The 17,810-nt window shown below is 42.8% G+C and overlaps 1 protein-coding gene across 1 annotated transcript in view; it reads left to right on the top strand.

The window, feature by feature from the left end:
* DSCAM (DS cell adhesion molecule) overlaps positions 1 to 17,810 on the top strand; it is a 703,505-nt gene that overhangs the window by 552,319 nt on the left and 133,376 nt on the right. Inside the window, exon 16 of the mRNA XM_023193411.2 lies at positions 9,370 to 9,440. Coding sequence (XP_023049179.2) covers positions 9,370 to 9,440 — 71 coding nt within the window. The remainder of the gene's footprint in view (positions 1 to 9,369; positions 9,441 to 17,810) is intronic.

The following is a 17,810-nucleotide window of genomic DNA, read 5'->3' on the forward strand; positions in this document are numbered from 1 at the left end:
TTTGACTCCCGAGCTGACCTTTTGTATTCTATCTGGGTGCTGGCTGTGGCAGCCCCACACAGCCCCTCTCCTTTAATATTCAGAGGAGCTAAGGGGAAGGAAAGGAAAAGAGCAGGTTCCAGAAATGGAAAGCTACAGCAGAGAACTTGTCTTTGTCTTGGTTCATAGGTTTGCATGACTGAAATTAAAAAATCAATTTCCTATGTGTAACTTACCTAGAATGGGTGCTCTGGCCAAAGGCATCCCATTAGAGTGTTCAGCAGGGGCTGTAGACACAGCTGCCCCTTCCCAGCAGGCAAACCCAAAGGCACATCATTTTAGCAGCTGTAGCTGTTTTGAGATGACCTTGTCCCACTGCTCCCTTACTCCTCATGTGGGCGCCTCCAAAATCTGTTGGTCCACTCTCTTTTACTGTAATGTAGTACCCAAGTCTTGGGCACACGATGATGCCTCCCCGATGCTACTACTTTGCAGCGACACTCAATGACTCCCCAGAGCCCCATGCCCAGCGCTGACCTGCCTTTGCATGCTCCCACACCTCTCTTGTTGTGCTTCTTCCCCTGTGTGGAAGGCACTACAGGTTCCATGTCCCCTTTTCTGTGCTCTTCCTTGAAAAGCCTAGTTCAAGGATGCCTTCCTCCCTGGTGCGATGCCTTTTTCCATCTCCCAGGTATAGTTGGGACTCCTCAGCTCAGCACAGAAGAGGAATTTTGCTGACAGTAGCCTTTGAGGTATATCATTATGTCTTCGTGGACCCTGCTGTCCGTGATGATATGCCACCTGATGTGGAGGGGCTGTGGCCCCCTGCACAATTCTGTCCCTTGTGTGTGTCTGGCATAAGGGAGATGAACATATGAGATGAACATTTATAAACATTATTCACAGTATTGCCTTCAGAATGGGTGTCGCAATGAGCAGAGTATGTGTGTGTGCGTGTGTGTGTGTGTGTGTGTGTGTGTGTGTTGAGAAAATATATCCTGGATTAAACCCACAGTGAAATTCTGAAGGGTGCCCTGGTCTGAATGTTCATGCCTTCCCTTTCAAATTAATATCTTGAAACCTAATTCCTAATGCAATAATATTAAGAAGTGGGTCGGAAGTTACCCCTTCTGCCCTGGGAGGACACGGGAGGAAGGCACCATCTATGAACCAGAAGAAAAAGCCCTCACCAGACACCAAATCTGGCATCTTGATCTTGGAATTCTTAACCTCTAGAAATAAATTTCTGTAAGAAATAAACTTCTGAGCCAGGTGCAGTGGTTCACGCCTGTAATCCCAGCACTTTGGGAGGCTGAGGCAGGGGGATCGCTTGAGGTCAGGAGTTCGAGACCAATCTGGCCAACATGGCCAAACCATGTCTCTACTAAAAATACAAAAAAAAAAGAAAAAAAATTTAGCCATGCATTGTGGCACATGCCTGTAATCCCAGCTACTTGGGAGGCTGAAGCAGGAGAATCACTTGAACCCTGGAGGGGGAAGTTGTAGTGAGCTGAGGTCGTGCCACTGCACTTCAGCCTGGGCAACAGAGTGAGACTCCTTGTCAAAAAAAGAAAAGGAAATAAACTCCTGTTGTGTGTAAGTCATGCAGTTTATAGCAGCCCCAAAAGACTAAGACAAGAACTTCACGCAAAAAAGTAGAGAAAGGTGAAAGATAGAAGAGGAAGGCCGAGGGGAAAGAAGACGGGGAAGAATACAGCCCCCATCAGAGCTCCAGTGACCAACCAGGAAATAGCTGCATCTGGGGCTCGAGGTGCCGTCCCCCAGTCCTGATGGAATAGGGCATATTCCAGGCCATAAGCTGCGGCCCACGACAAATCAGGCCTGTGGATATGAGTGTTGTGCAAAACTTTTTAATTCGGTGTTAATTTTTTAAATCTGGAAATTTCAGCTGAAAATCTAAATTTTGAGTTGCTCTTGAGTTCCTGCTTGGCAGCAATGAGCTGGAGTTAAGCATGGAGTGGCCACCCCAGAGGCTGACCATACACCCTCAGTGAGCCATAGTTCCCATCCTCCATTCATTGAAGGGTCAGCACACTACAGTCGGTGAGCCAGATTTCACCTACAGACCTTGAACTAAGTATAGTTTTTACATCTTAAAAAAAAAAAAAAAAAGAATAACATGGGCCCATAAAGCCCAAAATTTGTACTATCTGAGTCTTTATAGAAATGTTTATGGATCTCTGGTGAAGTCTGGCCACCATGGGAATATGAGTTTTAGATTTCTGCTATATCCACTGCAAAGCTTAGTGAGGAAGGGATTTCTGCCATTGGCATAGTGTCCCTACCTAATGTTGGGAAATCACATTGCTCCAACCCCAAACTACTGAGTTTATTTGCATGTGAAAGTGCATGAAGCATTATCATACCACTTTAATACACTTGACCTCAGAGAATAGCCATGAAGCCAAGGCCACACCATTCAGCACAGTCTTCACGGTTTCCCCAAACCCCCCCCCCCAGCACCAGCAGCCCCCACAACAAAGGAGCAGTCAAGAGAGTAAGTGACACAGTCGGAGTTCACAAGATCAGCTGTTAATGGACCCGAAGTGTGTCTCTTTGACACAGATCAGCCACGTGACACGTGACATTCACAGCTGACCCTTGCTGCAGACCAACTTCCCCATTAGCAGCTGCCCCCTGCAGGTCGTGAGTCACTTAGTGCCTTGTGACCGAGTTTGGGGTGGCTTCCCCATTCATTATTTTCACTATAAATCTATGCATAGAACGTGCAGCTTCAATTAGTGGGCGCTCGTTGAAACACCACTGAATTTGACAGACCATCAGAGAATGGAAGGTGTGGATTATGGAAGGGTCATGAGTCGCTGGGTTTCCAAGGAGTCCTGCACTAAGTTAAGTCCTTGCCTCATCTTTCCTCCCATTCCAGGGCAGCAGCTGTGACCTGGAAGAAGAGTTTCCTATGCGCTAAGCTGGGGCAGAGGGGAGAGGATGGAATGAGGGCAGAAGGAATAAAAGTCAGGAGCATGTGAAACAAACATAGGGCAGGCTGTGCTCATTAGCTCAGAGGGCGGCATCAGTGTGTTCTTCAGTAAGAGTCAAATGCACGGCGTTCACTCAGCGAGAAGAGCCGAGCACACCCCATGCCCAACCAGGCCCTCAGCGATCTGTTTCTGTAGATTTTTGTCATTCTCCTCCATCCTGGGTTTGAAGAAACTTTGGAAATTAAACCTAAAGAAAGTTATCGGCCTTCTTGCTATCCCTCATACACATTGTGTATACCTCTGTCTGCTATCCTGAAATGTTCTGGAACAGTTCTGGAATGTTCTGAAATGTTCTTCCTTTCTTCCCTTACCACTTTCAAACATTATTCTCCAAGAATCCGATCCTGGCCACCCTATTAAAATTCATCCCGCTGCCCACTCCACTGGGTCCCCTTCCTCCCTTACCACTCTCCTTCTACCAGTTGCTTGTATCACCACCCAGTACAAGTATCACACTTGTACCGTGTAAGTTGTTGACTTATTTTGCTTATAGTCTGTTTTGATCCCATCCCACCAGGACAGGTGGAGTTGCCTGTTCTGCTCACTCACTGCTGTATCCCAGGCACCTAGAATGGTGTTTAGCACGTAGGATGTGCTTATTAAATAAGTAGGCTAAATAAATGAGCCATTTATTTAATAAATAGTTATTACATTACTTCAGCCTTTTCCCATCTGGGCACCAGCTATTCTTTGTCGTACTTTGATTTTTACTAAACACTGTCTTGGTTCCCTTTGTCCAACACAGAGCATGCCTCTCACCCACCCACCCAACTCCTGTAGAAGACGAATGTGTGTTTGTAGAATTGTACAGCTGCTCCTCACTACTTTTTTAAAATTTATATATTTTTTCTACTTTTGTATCCCAGTCTTTGCCTAGTTTAGGACCTGGCACAAAGAAGGCAAATCTCCCATTCAGAACCAGAGGCAAAAATGTGGGAGTGGTTCCTACTGGGGTGATTGAGCCCATATCAATCAATGATGAAGCCCCAAGATGCTGGTTAAAGCCAAGATATACAGACAGGGAGGAGAGTATTTTGGAGCAGAATGGAGCACCGAGGCTTGAGTCCCAGATCTGGGAGGGACACAGGAGCTGCTGGGCAGCCGGAGGCTGTCCAGCTGGGGAGGAACAGGGACAGAGCCAGCGTAGCCAGGAAGGATCAGGACAGGGAAGCAAAGCAGAGATCCATGCGTTTGGCAACCAGGAGGCACCTGTCATCCCTGTGTTTTCAGCCACACAGAATGAATTGCCCTGCCTTTTACCTTTGCAAGCATAATAGAAATTATAAAGATAGTCTTTGCTTATTACTGGTTTACAGATTGAAGAGTTTTGGCTTTTGTAGAAATGCAGAGTTTATTTTGGAAAATAACTTTTTATTTTTTTTGAGATGGAGTCTTGCTCTGTTGCCCAGGCTGAAGTGCAATGGCACAATCTCAGCTCACTGCAACCTCTGCCTCCTGGGTTCAAGCAGTTATCCTGCCTCAGCCTCTCCAGTGGCTGGGATTGTGGGCATGCACCACTGCACCCAGCTGACTTTTGTATTTTTAGTAGATACCATGTTTCACTATGTTGGCCAGGCTGGTCTTGAGCTCCTGACCTCAGGTGATCTGCCCACTCTGGCCTTCCAAAGTTCTGGGATTACAGGCGTGAGCCACTGTGCCCAGCCTTGGAAAATCACCTTCACCTCTAGCCTTCTCCATCCCCAGGAAATAAGCTAAATATTCAGGATGGGGCTGGGGGGTGGGGAAGCCAATTCTGCTTTCTCTATATATTACATTTGAAACCATGTAAGTAAATTCTTAAATGTCCAATGTCAACACATTTTTCAAATTTAGTTAAATAAATGGATATACCTAATGATTGAGACTTAATGCATTTTGCATTGGGAACTCAATCGGCTTTGGATTGTAATTTTATAGGCATCATTGGCAATGAGGTGAGAACCTGTGAAAAAATTACAGCTCAGGAGTTATACAGAAAGCAATAAAATTCTTAAAGAAGGTGAATTTTGTATAATTTAAAACATTTTTAAAGTAATGTTTTAGAGACATAGTAGAAAACTTAGTGTCCTTTGTAAAACACAAGCAAACAAAAAACCTTCCTAATGATATTGGGCATAGCCATAATGTGTGTTTGTATAAATTCAATTCTTTTGGTTTGTCTGGACTGTTTTCATCACTTTTTTTTTTTAAGAGGAGGGATCCAAGTGCTCTCACTTCAGGGAACAGGCAGAACAATAAATACATTACCGACAAATCATGGCAGCATTGGTAGGCTAAGTAATTAAGCTGTTACATTCTTAAAAACAATCAAGTCTGTCCTGGATACAAGAACTGCACCCCCTCTCCTCTTCAGCGGGGACCTTCATAAAATACCAGACCTGGGTCTGGAATGGTGGCTCACACCTGTAATCCCAGCACTTTGGGAGGCTGAGGCGGACGGATCACTTGAGGCCAGGAGTTCGAGACCATGCTGGGAAACATGGCAAAACCCCATCTCTACTAAAAATACAAAAGTCAGCCAGGTATGGTGGCATACACCTGTAATCCCAGCTACTTGGGAGACTGAAGCAGGAGAATCACTTGAACCTCGGCTGTAGAGGTTGCAGTGAGCCAAGATCACACCACTGCATTCTAGCCTGGGCAACAGAGTGAGACCTTGTCTCAAGAAACATAAATACCAGACCAGATTGGAAAAGCAAGTTATTCCCAATTCATGATTACATTATGGAATGTGTGCTTTCTGATAGAATTGAGGACATTCTTGTAAACACTATGGTGGCACTTTTGGTTTAATTATGAATATATCTCAACTGGAAAATCAAGACTGCAACTCTTGTCTGCCATCTTTCTGAGAGGACCAAACCAAAGGCCACGCCCCAGGGAGCCAGAGGATTCAGGATGAGACAGCACCCCGACATTGCCCCCAGTTCCTAACAAACTGGCTTCTTGTTAAATTCAGTTAAGAGTAACTAAATTAAAGTAACACAGCCTCAGTATAGCTGTCAGACTCAAAAATCATTTTTCAAGGATTTTTATGGAAAACGATGTGCTTTTCATTGGGCACAGAATTATCCCTGTGTGAGGGAAATCCATTCCATGAGGTTTTATTGAATTTGATGTCCAAAGTTTCCTGCGTAAGACCTTGACCTCATGTGCAAGAAATTGGTTACAGAGCCTTAACAATAATTACCACCATTAGCTGGAAGCCAGCCTCTCCCTTGGCTCCTGTTCTGGACTTTAACTTCAGTTCTAGCAGAGCCTTTGCACTTTTGGAATTAATAGATCTGAGAGGCTGCAGCTCTCCAGACTGCTAGTTGTCCCCGGACCTGCGGAGGAGAGGGATGCATGCTCAGCATTTCAGCATCTACAAATTGCTTTACCCGTTCAAAGTAAGGACTCACTCTGGGCTCAGTTCCTGGTGCCACGTAGAATCTGCTGGGTGACCAGAGACATGCAAAGACAGACACGCAAATGTATACGCACACTACAGGGACAGGTCCCCAGGCCCAGGCGGGAATAAACTGTAGCAGGAGGCCCACAGACACGGGCAGCAAACCCTGATGGAGGGAGAAGAAAGCTCCAGGGAAAAGGTTGGGATCTACCCAGGGGTCCCATGTGTTTTGAACATGGCTGGGACGCGGTTCATAAGGAATGTGCAGAACGAAAGCGTGGAGAGGACAGCGAGGTGCTATCTGGGAGCAGAAAATTACTAGGATGGGTGAACAGTGTGAATTGTGCTCTGGAGCCATGTCCTTTTTAAAAGAGTACAATAGAGACCAGAATTAATGTTTAGGAACTAAATAGAAACTGTAACCAGGCATAGAAGTGGGGTGGAAATGGGGCAGCAGAGTGAGAGATAGGGATGCCCATAAGGGCGATGGTGGAGAAAGCAGAGGACAGGGGCCATTTGGAACAGATGCCAGGGACAGCATCAGCAAGTGTGTGAATTAGGGGTGCAGGGAACAAGCAGCCCAGAGATCTAACCCCCATCTCCTCTCTCTCTCCAGCTCTCGCCTTTTAACATCTTTGTTTTAATTATGAATACATCTTAACTGGAAAATTGAGGCTGCAATATCCCCGTTTCCTTTCGAGCTCATATTTCTAAACCATACAAACCATATATTCTGGAGAATCCGCTTCGTTTCTTGGCATTCTTATAGCATCATTCTCTCCCAGTCCCGCCAGCCCCAACCTGCGGAATCAGCTTCCTTCTTGGTCCTCAGTGCGCGCACGGAGCTGTGGAGTCCCATTATCGTCTTGGAGTAGCAATCCCTGCGTCTTAGAGCACTGACTCCTGGGGAGGGTTACTTTGATAGAGTGCCTTAGTGCCCTAAGACACAGGGTACACCCTTTTCTATACACCATAGCTATTTTCCAAGCCTTTGTTCTGTTCCTAAAGCCCATAACTCTCTCCTTCATGTTCCCATTCTGATTTCCTGCTTGGCTTATTGTCCTATTGTTGAGAAAAGCAGCAATCAGGTTTCAACCAGTAAGCCTACCTAAGGCCTTCCATAGCTCTGCCCTTCTCCCATCCCAGAGGTGTTTCTTCCTATGCTGGACTCACTCCATAGCCTGTTATCTTCTGCCCTCTTCAGTTTCTGCCAGGACTTTCATTATTTCTTCAAGTTTACCTTTTGTTGTTGTTGTTAAGTTTCTCCCATTTGCTTCCCCCATTTAAAAACACTTAACGATAATTATATTATGAATATAATTTCTTATATTTACTGAACATATTGTTTTCGTAACAACCCTGTGATACAAATTCTATTGGTCTATTATATAGAGAGAAAAATGGAGTCACAGACAAGCTAAGTAACCCGCAGAAAAAGCACACAGCTAACAAGTGATACAACCAGAATGTGAACTCGGACAAAAAAAACTCAAATGGCCATCAGCTTAGCAACTACATCATGATACTACTCAGAACTTCCTCTTCTGTTATAAAAATGGAAGCCAGCTTTCATTGGTCATGCCCTTCCCCAATCTACCCTTTATCTTTAAAGTATCTTCACTTTCCTGTTACTTCCAAACTCTCCAAAATGAGTTCATATTCACTACTGCTTTCTTATCTCCCGTGCGCCATACAACCTTTTGCACATGTCCACAGAACTGGCTTTCTGTAGTTCTGCAGTGATCTCAAAATTGTCAATCCAAAAACATGTTTTAATCTAAAGGACTCTTTCCCTCTGATCTCTGTGTCGTCATTTGCTTCTGCTTCTCAGAAGACACCTGTTTACCTGCTGCCTTGCATTGCAACCTTCTTTCAGTGTGTGTATCTGATAGCTCTGATTACATTCTGAACTCTTGGTTGGCAAAATGTTTACATCTCTTAGTTCTACACCACGTACCTAGTACATAGCACATTTGCAACACATGCCAATCAGCTCTAACTGGGATGTAATTGGGATTGTCTCTCACTGGCCCGCTGACTTATTGCACACTCGGCGGAAATAGGTTGCTTTAAACTGCACACTTTGTTTACCTCTTCAACATTGCTTCAGCCCTCTGTGGCTAGAGCCCCTGGTTCACAAGGGTTTTTGTTTGTTTGTTTGTTTGTTTGTTTGTTTGTTTGTTTGTTTGTTTGTTTTGAGATGGAGTCTCGCTCTGTACCCCAGGCTGGAGTGCAGTGGTGCAATCTCAGCTCACTGCAACCTCTGCCTCCCAGGTTCAAGCGATTCTCCTGCCTCAGCCTCCCAAGTAGCTGGAACTACAGGCGCCCACCACCACACCTGGCTAATTTTTTGTATTTTTAGTAGAGACAGGGTTTCACCATGTTAGTCAGGATGGTCTCAATCTCCTGATCTTGTGATCCACCCGCGTCGGCCTCCCAAAGTACTGGGATTAGAGGCATGAGCCACCACGCCCAGCCACAAGCGTTTTTAATTGAAGAACAAAAGCCATGAAAGACACCCAAAGGCAGAAGAATCTTGATTATTTTTGCCCGAAGTCGTTCTAATCAATTGAGAAACCCCAATACCACATCACTAAGCAAAGCTTCCAGCAGGGAGAGAAGGACCTTCAGTACACACCATAGACAGCATTTTATAAGGGAAATTTTGTTTTGCAACTTTCTGTGGTACCCCTTGACTTGTTCAAACTTTGGATTGATACGCGAAGTTGTCAAAGACGTGGTGAGAAGGAATACCGTGATAGGTCCTCAAGATTCACGTTTCCAAAGAGCAAATAAACGAAGGTCAAGAGTTGGACACAGTAACTCTACAAAACTGACGTTTCCCACGACCACTAAAAACTTCTTTCTCTGTGCCAAACATGGGGATGGGATGACTTCGGGGACCGCCTTTGGCTGTGTAGGCTTCGATCTGCTCCGGCACGCTTCTCTAACCTGCATGTGGGTTTTTGGTCCTTACAGCTCCTGACGGTCCACCTCAGGAAGTTCACCTGGAGCCTATATCATCTCAGAGCATCAGGGTCACGTGGAAGGTAAACCCAGCAAACACTTGTATTCCCGGTGCTTTCCCCCCAGGGTGAGCCCTTCACTCCTGTTCAGTGTTCTGACACCAAGACTCTCAAATTTTACAAAACTAAGTTTTTCCAAATTAACTTGAAAGCCCTTTTCCTAAAATGCAGTATTTGTATCCACATTTTGAATACGGTCACAGCAAATTCTGTATCTCAGAGAATAAAGTAGTTTTATCTTTTTTTTTTTTTTTTTGCTTGAATCTTGATCAAGGTCCTAAGCAGTGGTCTCTACAGAAATAGTGAAACTGAAGTCCCTGACTGCATGCTCTCATTTCATCCCAGCAAAAATGTTTTCAAATTGCTTTTTTTTTTTAAATGACAAAGCATGCGGTGGCAGACAGTCCACTGAGGTGGCAGGAAACAGGCCAGATCCTCACTGTGCCACTAACTTGATGTATTCTCAAGAAAGCCCCTACATTTTCTTGCCAGCGAAGTGAGCTGTCGAATCATCTGACGCCCAGGGCAGTGCTACCCCATGTGTGGCCCATAGAGGCCGACTGGCTGCTGGTTACTTTAGTGTTTGTTGTAAGTAGCCGGGAGAGAAAGAAAGCTTGAGCCACAATGTAAACAATTGCATCACTAAGCACATTGTTTCATTCAACAGCCATGGTTTCCATAGCAAACTTCCTCGAGTAAGGAAGCAGTGTTGATTCTGGAGCAAGCTCATCACCAACCACCACTGTTCCATGACCTTCAAGTCAAGCCCTGACCTGGTGGGCCATGGCATTAGTCATCCTCCTGAATGTGCTCTTGGAGATGACTGTCTTAGGCCAAATTCCATTTCATCCAGAATGTTATTATTGAACCAAGAGTTCTGTAAGATTGCATTAATTATCCCAGCTCTGAATTTCTCTCATTGCATGTGATTTTTTTTTTCTTATCTCTTTCCTCACCTTTTTTTTTCCTGTGGTGTCAATGGGAGAAGAGGGCAGCCAACAACCACAATGAGGTCTTCACATCACACACCTCTTCTAACCATTGCATCTGTTTTTTTTTTTTGTTTGATTGTTTGTTTGTTTTCCTTCTAGTGTGGGTTCTTTCATAAGATGACCAGCCTCTGTAACAAAAATGGATTTTCAGTGTTGGGGCGGATACCACCTTTGGTATTACATGCGTTAATGCAGCCCCTTTGTGTCAGCGTTTCTCAACCTCAGTCAATGAGTTGTGTTTCCAGTGGGCAGTGTGATATGACTGTTTAGCTGCACAGACAGTGCAGGCCGAGGAGTGTGGGGGGCAGTGTCATTGGTCTTTGTGAGCACATTCACCACCTGCGAGCATCACACACATTGTAGAATAAAGACACTCAGCAAGCCATAACCCCACACGCATTCCCGCCACTCTACAAATGGAATGCTGACTCACTCTGTCTTGAATGGAAGACTGTGAAGTTTTAGCCACTAGCTTTACACATTCTCTTGTGTTTTTCCCCGAAAAAGACCAGGTATTACTATGGCCTCAAAAGCTATTTGGGTCTTTTGGGTCCTGCATGAGAGAGGTGTCTGTCCACAGAGGATCTAGCTCTTATAACTAAAAATGGAAACTTCTGAGGCTTTAAAAGGCATTGTATCCTTTCTCTCTCTGTAGAAAGCAGCCACAAAAGTCAGTGCATTGCAGTTAAATTTCTTTTGAGTGCCAAAGGATGAACATGTTGTGGGACTATTAAAAGGAAGCCTGGCTTTCATTAGATTGTGAATCGACTATAATATATTGTTCATGGAGGAGTGCAATCTATCTCTGTAGTGGGCCTTTGTGGCATGGCCTGTCAGCAGGCGGACTTGCCGGTGATCTAACTGACTAATGAGGTAGGGGCTGCCCTGTTACCAGCTTATCATTTCACGTTGGCCTGTTTATATAATGAGCTTTTAAAGGACAACACTGATTCAATCGAATTGGATGCTATTACGTGAAATCTAATGTATGTGTAAAGGACAATATGTTACATACAACATGCCTTTATTTATGGCATAAAATCCAGAATATCTGTTTTGTGTAAGGAGAAAGAAAGGAGAAATAGCATTAGCCCCAAAGAGGGAGCCCCACATCTGTCAGTCAGGGTGGACATATGCAGTCGTGGGAAGTCTAAGGTGGAAGCTCATTGATGGTCACGGATGTTGATCAGAAGTAAAAGATGCATTCAGTAGAGAGATACAGGGTAAAGGAGGAAATAGCTCTGGGGTTTTGGTGGGAAAATTGGAAGTAAAAGATGCATTCAATAGATAGATTCAGGGTAAAGGAGGAAATAGCTCTGGGGTTTTGGTGGGAAAATAACCATTTAGACTGTAAGCCTTTTAAAGGTAAGGGGCGCTTTGGTTGCCTTTCTCTAACACTGGAGATAGATATTACATTTATTTAATTATCGTTGAACGAACACTGCTTCTGTAACAACACCCCCTATTGATCAAAATAAGCAACTTTCCCCTTTTATTTTATTTATTTATTATTCATTTTGAAACAGAGTCTTACTCTGTCGCCCAGGCTAGAGTACAGATGGCACAATCTTTGTTCCCTGCAACCTGTGTCCCCCAAGTTCAAGCAATTCTCCTGCCTCAGCCTCCCACGTAGCTGGGATTACAGGCACGAGCCACCACACCCAGCTAATTTTTTTGTATTTTTAGTAGAAACAGGGGTTTTCACCATGTTGGCCAGGCTGGTCTTGAACTCCTGACCTCAAGTGATCCTCCCACCTCAGTCTCCCAAAGTGCTGGGATTATAGGTGTGAGCCAGCGCACCCGGCACGCCTTTTATCTTAGTTATTTCTTTCACCAAAGAAGAGCTTCTGATTTTAAAATCTTTCATGTCCAGCAAAGGTTGCTCAGGACCTGGTGAATGCAGCCATCCTACATCAGCTACAGCACCCGGATTCAGGCCCCTTACCTTGCCCCACCTTCCCAGGGATACCTACCCACGCAGCAGTCCACAAGTATCATCGTCTTTCTTGTCAGTGTTCCACAGTTTGTAACACTCTCACCTCTCCTGTCCATTCCTGCTCATTTGAGGCTCAGATTGTGCATGACTGCCCCCTTGAAAATGGGAATTTCCAAAATGCAATTAGAGTTTCACCCTCTGTGTTATCCATCACTCTTGGTGATAGCTCAGCGAGGTCCCCACCCCATGGCTTCTGCAGTCTGTTTCATGTGCATCCCCTCCACTGTTATGGGAGCTCCTTGGCGGCAGGAGGAGAGGCTCACTCAGCTCCGATCCCTCGTGGCTGACATGTGTTCCATGAATGAATGAATGGGTTGCGTGAAGGAGAGGTGAGTGTATATGTGAGTTGGGAAGGAAGAGGCCTAGAAGACAAGTGTTCCATATCACAGTTGCCTGTGAAGCATTATGTGTTTCTGAGACTGCCATGGAGAAGGCATCCCAGCTATTAGGATCTCCAGACAGCAGACATGCTGAACTCAGTCCTAACTCATGATACAGTGAAATGCCCCAGCCTGTACAATGGCAGGCACCCAAAGATGTGAACCACACTCAATACACCAGGCGACCAACCACTTTTCATATGAGTTTCTACTATAGTAATTTTCAATATAGTTCATTGAAAAGTAAAGGGCAATAGTGATCCAATTTGTGATAAGTTTCATGGGAAATGGACATCTTCACATCCCAAATGTAAGCCCATAGAAAGATGTTCAAGAACCACGAGCGTATTTGATGTCTGTATTATGCAAGATAAAGTCTTGGAAAGGGCTCTTAAATACTTTTACAAATATTAAGTTAATTAAAGTGCTAACCGAGGCCTTGACAGAAATTCAAAGACAATGTAAGCAGTTCTGAATAAACTAAAATAAATGACAATAAAGTTTCGTTTGACATTCTTGGAAAAACAAAAGGATTTGTGTAAGCAAATACAATTTAATTGGTGGCAGATTTTGTTTCTGATTCAAAATCAGAAAGAATATTTAAAGCTATAAATAATTGATAACATTTGATAAAGTACCTGAAAATTGTACAACTAAGGACTTCTTTGGTTTTTCAGAAAATTCTAATTTTTAGTTTATCTCCTAAGGTGTCTCTTTTAGCAGTATCTGTCACCTTCTCTCGTAATCAGTCTCAGAATCAACTTACCCTCCTTTTATGCAAATTAAGGACAATGTGATTGCCAGCTACTTGTGTGCATGTTTGCGTGTGTGTATGTATGTGTTTGCCATAGTCACTGCTAAAATAAAACTTTCATTATTTGGAATATTTAATTATTATATACATCGCAAAACATTTATCCAGAGGATACAATTTAAGACAGATACTTTTTTCCTATTGATATAAAATATGTGTTGTTTTAGTTTTGCATTAAATGAGAAATCTTTGCAGAACCACAGGCTGTCCCAAAAATATGAAATAGTCAATTACTTAAATATTCCTGTGCTGAGAATAATGATCAAAGTGATAACTTGCAATAAAAATCTGCGAATAATTTTATCACTTTCTTGGCCCTCAGTATTGTACCATCTGGGTGCAAATTTTACTTAAAATGAGCAAAATTCTCATTTAGAATTAAGAAAAAGAGGTATGATTTCTGTAAAATACTGAAGTTGAACATTTAGAGATTTAATTAAATTTCAGTAATCCGAAGAATACTTTTAACCAGAATATCACATCTCCACTATCCCCAATAATTTCAGCTAATTGAGGCATCATTACAACCTATTAAGTTTCAGAGTTGAGCTCTTACAACAGGAAAATGGCTCAGTCTGTCATCTAAAAACAAAACTGCCATATTTCCAGTGACCTCGACAGTAATGGTTTAATAAACTGCGGGCTCCACTTGCCTTCTGCACTGAAATCCCTCTACCTCTGGGAAAGAACAAGGCACCTTCCCGCACTAGTGTTTCCTGGCCAGGGGTTCCTGGGACAGCTGTCCTTCCTGGAGTTTGCTTCCTGCTAGGCACAATGCTCAACTCCTGCACACATTATCTCATTTTATCTGTGAGCTGGGAACACCCAGTTTTGTGCAGAGGGAGATCCTGAAGTCAAAGGAACTTGCCCAAGTTCTGAAGGCTGGTGACTGTCAGATTGAGGACTTCCACCCAGGCTGCCTGGGTCTGCCTCCTGGGTTTCTGAGCAGTCAACAAGTTGATGACTATGAAGTGCCAAGATTGTAGTTCATGCCTAGTAATGCCCAATAAATATTAACTCCCTTTACTATTCCTTCCAAACTCATGTTATAAATTATACCCAACACCAAAAAAATTAGAGAAGATATATGAAATTTACATTCTTACCTGCTATCCTTTTCTTTCCAAATTATAAACTTAACCTTAGAGTAACTTTAGTAGTGAGTAAACACCCTTTTTTCCTATATCAATTGAAATTCAAAAAGCTTGCCTTGAAATAAACTTTACTTAATTCTTCAACTATCACTTTAATCTTTAGGCTGTGAAAAATGACAAAAGTTTGTATTTGCTTTTATTAACTAATCCATTGGCTCTAGCATTGGTTTTATAATATAGGCTTATTGAAATTCCTGAAAATCAACATTTCTTACCAATGCTTAAAGAATTTTTGGCCCTTCTCATGTTAACGAGTCTAACCTCCTTCCTTGATAACAAGAAAAAAAAATTCAAAATCTCTGGTCATCCATATGAAGTAAGATTGCTCTTCTTCAATGTTGTTAGGCGGACTAGACTCTAGGTTCCATGAGGGTTGAGGATATGTCTTGTGTGTTCACTGTAGCCTCAGCAGGAGTGCAATAAATATCTGTTAACACATAAACCATTTACCATTATTTCCTTTTATCATAAAAGGTTCATATCAAAAGGTAGTGCTTTAAAAAAAAAAAACTGTGGACTTTCTAGAAAGCTATAGGTGACTGAATTTGCATCTTTTTGTTGTATATATAAAATATACATGTTTCTTTAATGAAACCATGATGTTTCTTTATATCATTTGGAATGTATTCTACATCTTTCCATCTATGTATTGGGTTATTCCTCTCAGTTTAGCCATGTGATGGGCCTTTTTCAAGGACTCCAGTTCTCTGTCCCAGGAGAGAGCTGCCAGCCTGCATGCACAAAGGGTCTGGCAGGTCTCCTGACCTAAGCAGGCAGTTCCCTTGGTTTCCAGCTTCAGAGTGCAGCCAGGAAGATGCTGGCTGCATTTGCAAGAGCTACTGGCGGCCACAGGGGTGGAATCTGGGTCTGATGCTCAGGTAGGCTGGAAAGAGATACTGTCTGGGACTGTCAGGCTAAGAGGCAATTCTTGATTCAAAACCCCACTGAAAAAGCTGTACCTCTCCAGCAGAGTGACCTTGACAGGACACAAATCGAACTTGGACTAGGGCTTAGGACCAAGGCCGTCTGTCGTCATCAAGCCAGAAATCCTGTTAGATGGTTTCTTCTGAGAGCTTCACGTTGAGTCTGGATGAACACAAAAAAACCTAAGTATAGTCACTTCGATTTTTTTTTTATAACAGGTTATAAACTGTAAAGTTGCAATACAATTTTAGAAGGCAAGTATTGTATTTTGTCTTGATTTAAAGAGCATATGATCAGAAATGCAAATCAGGTTGCAACTAAAGGGTATTTTGGACATTTATTGATACTCATCCTTAGGTCTTTTCTTAGTGCATCAACATTACATGTTTTACAATTGGACCAGGTCCTGAAGTTGTGACACTAGGTCAAAGATTGTGTATGGTCAGAATAATATTGAAAATGACTTAAATTGTCTGATAAGCACACTATGCATAATATTCACTAGGAAGCTTTACAGTAACATATATGTACAAACATGTAATATTCACAGTGAAAACTGAAGAGTACATGTAAAAATATAAGTTGACATTATTTCGTCACATTTTATATAAAGTAGCCTTAGCATACATTAAATCCATTTCCAACAAGTAAATTATGTATAATTAGAATACAGTATAAAAAGTACTGGATTAAATTCCAGAAAATTAGATACAACGCCCGTCTCTACACCTAACCAAAATGACCTTAAGCAAGTCACTCGATTTGTCATTATTGGAACTTGAACTCTTTTCTCTAGTTCTGAGTTGAGTGTTTTATTCATCATATCATAACCAAGAAAGTAGCAGTGCATTTTAATGATAGATTCTCCTCCCTCCTCCCCTCCCAGCACTGACTTGATAGCCATAGAGGATAATGGATGTGGGCCCACTCTGGAATCCATAAGGTGGTCCCTCAGTTAACAACCCCAATTTCGATCCCTATGCTAGACCCTGATTCCGCCCACCCCACCAATGGCTCTGGACAGCACTGCCATTTCTGATGGCAGATATCTCCCAATAAATGTAAATATTGTGAAATTTTCCCAACAAAAAAATAGAAGTTTATTTTCAATAACCTAATAATGGATGGATGGGGTTGGGCTCAGTGGCACATGCCTGTAATCCCAGCATTTTGGGAAGCCAAGGCAGGCAGATCACTTAACATCAGGAGTTCGAGACCAGCCTGGCCAACATGGTGAAACCCTATCTCTATTAAAAATACAAAAATTAGCCAGGCATGATGGCTCATGCCTATAGTCCCAGCCACTCGTGAGGCTGAGGCAGGAGAATTCTTGAACCCTAGGAGGCAGAGGCTGCAGTGAGGCAAGATTGCACAACTGCACTCGAGCCTGGGTGACAGAGTCAGTCTCGTCTCAAAAATTTAATTAATTAATTTTTAAAAATAGATAGGTAGTAATTTAATAAAAGTATTCAGAAGACCATCTTAGACAGTTTTATTGGTTCTCATATAATGATAACTCTGCTTTTCATAGAGAACAAATCAGAAAATCAAGCTAAAGTGAATATGGCATTGAGCATTATGAATGCACAGATGCCATACAGGGAGAGCATAGGTGAATATACACTGTTTCATGTGCTGAATGTCCTCAGACAGCAGTCCTTAAGTCATCTCGCTGATGACATTTCCCATCTTTTCAGAGAAATCAAATGAGATAGGTAAGTTAGTAAACAGGGCACAGATGTTAGAATGAAAAATCAAAGGAAAACGTATATCCAATCAAGAATTACATAGACATCATCAAATGGCATCTGCTATGTCATGGACCCCTTTCCTAAGGCAAAGGAAAGAACATGACATTAGTTTTATTGTTTAAAACTCAGCTGGACGAAGTTGGTTAGGGTCCATCATAGGAAGAACCCCAGCCAGGAGAGCATGAATTAGCTGCCCCGGCACAGGTAATTTCCAGACTATTTTCAAGGTAGCATGAAGCAAGACAGAAAAATACAATGTGTGCCTTCAAATGTATTTCGCTAGTTCAAATACATTTAAGTTAATACATTAAGATATAACTAACTCTATTTCAAGAGAGCCCATAACATTTTTAAAGCCAAACTCTTCATTGTATTAAAAACTC

The sequence above is a fragment of the Piliocolobus tephrosceles genome, chromosome 19 (assembly GCF_002776525.5).
Source record: "Piliocolobus tephrosceles isolate RC106 chromosome 19, ASM277652v3, whole genome shotgun sequence".
NCBI lineage: Eukaryota > Metazoa > Chordata > Mammalia > Primates > Cercopithecidae > Piliocolobus > Piliocolobus tephrosceles.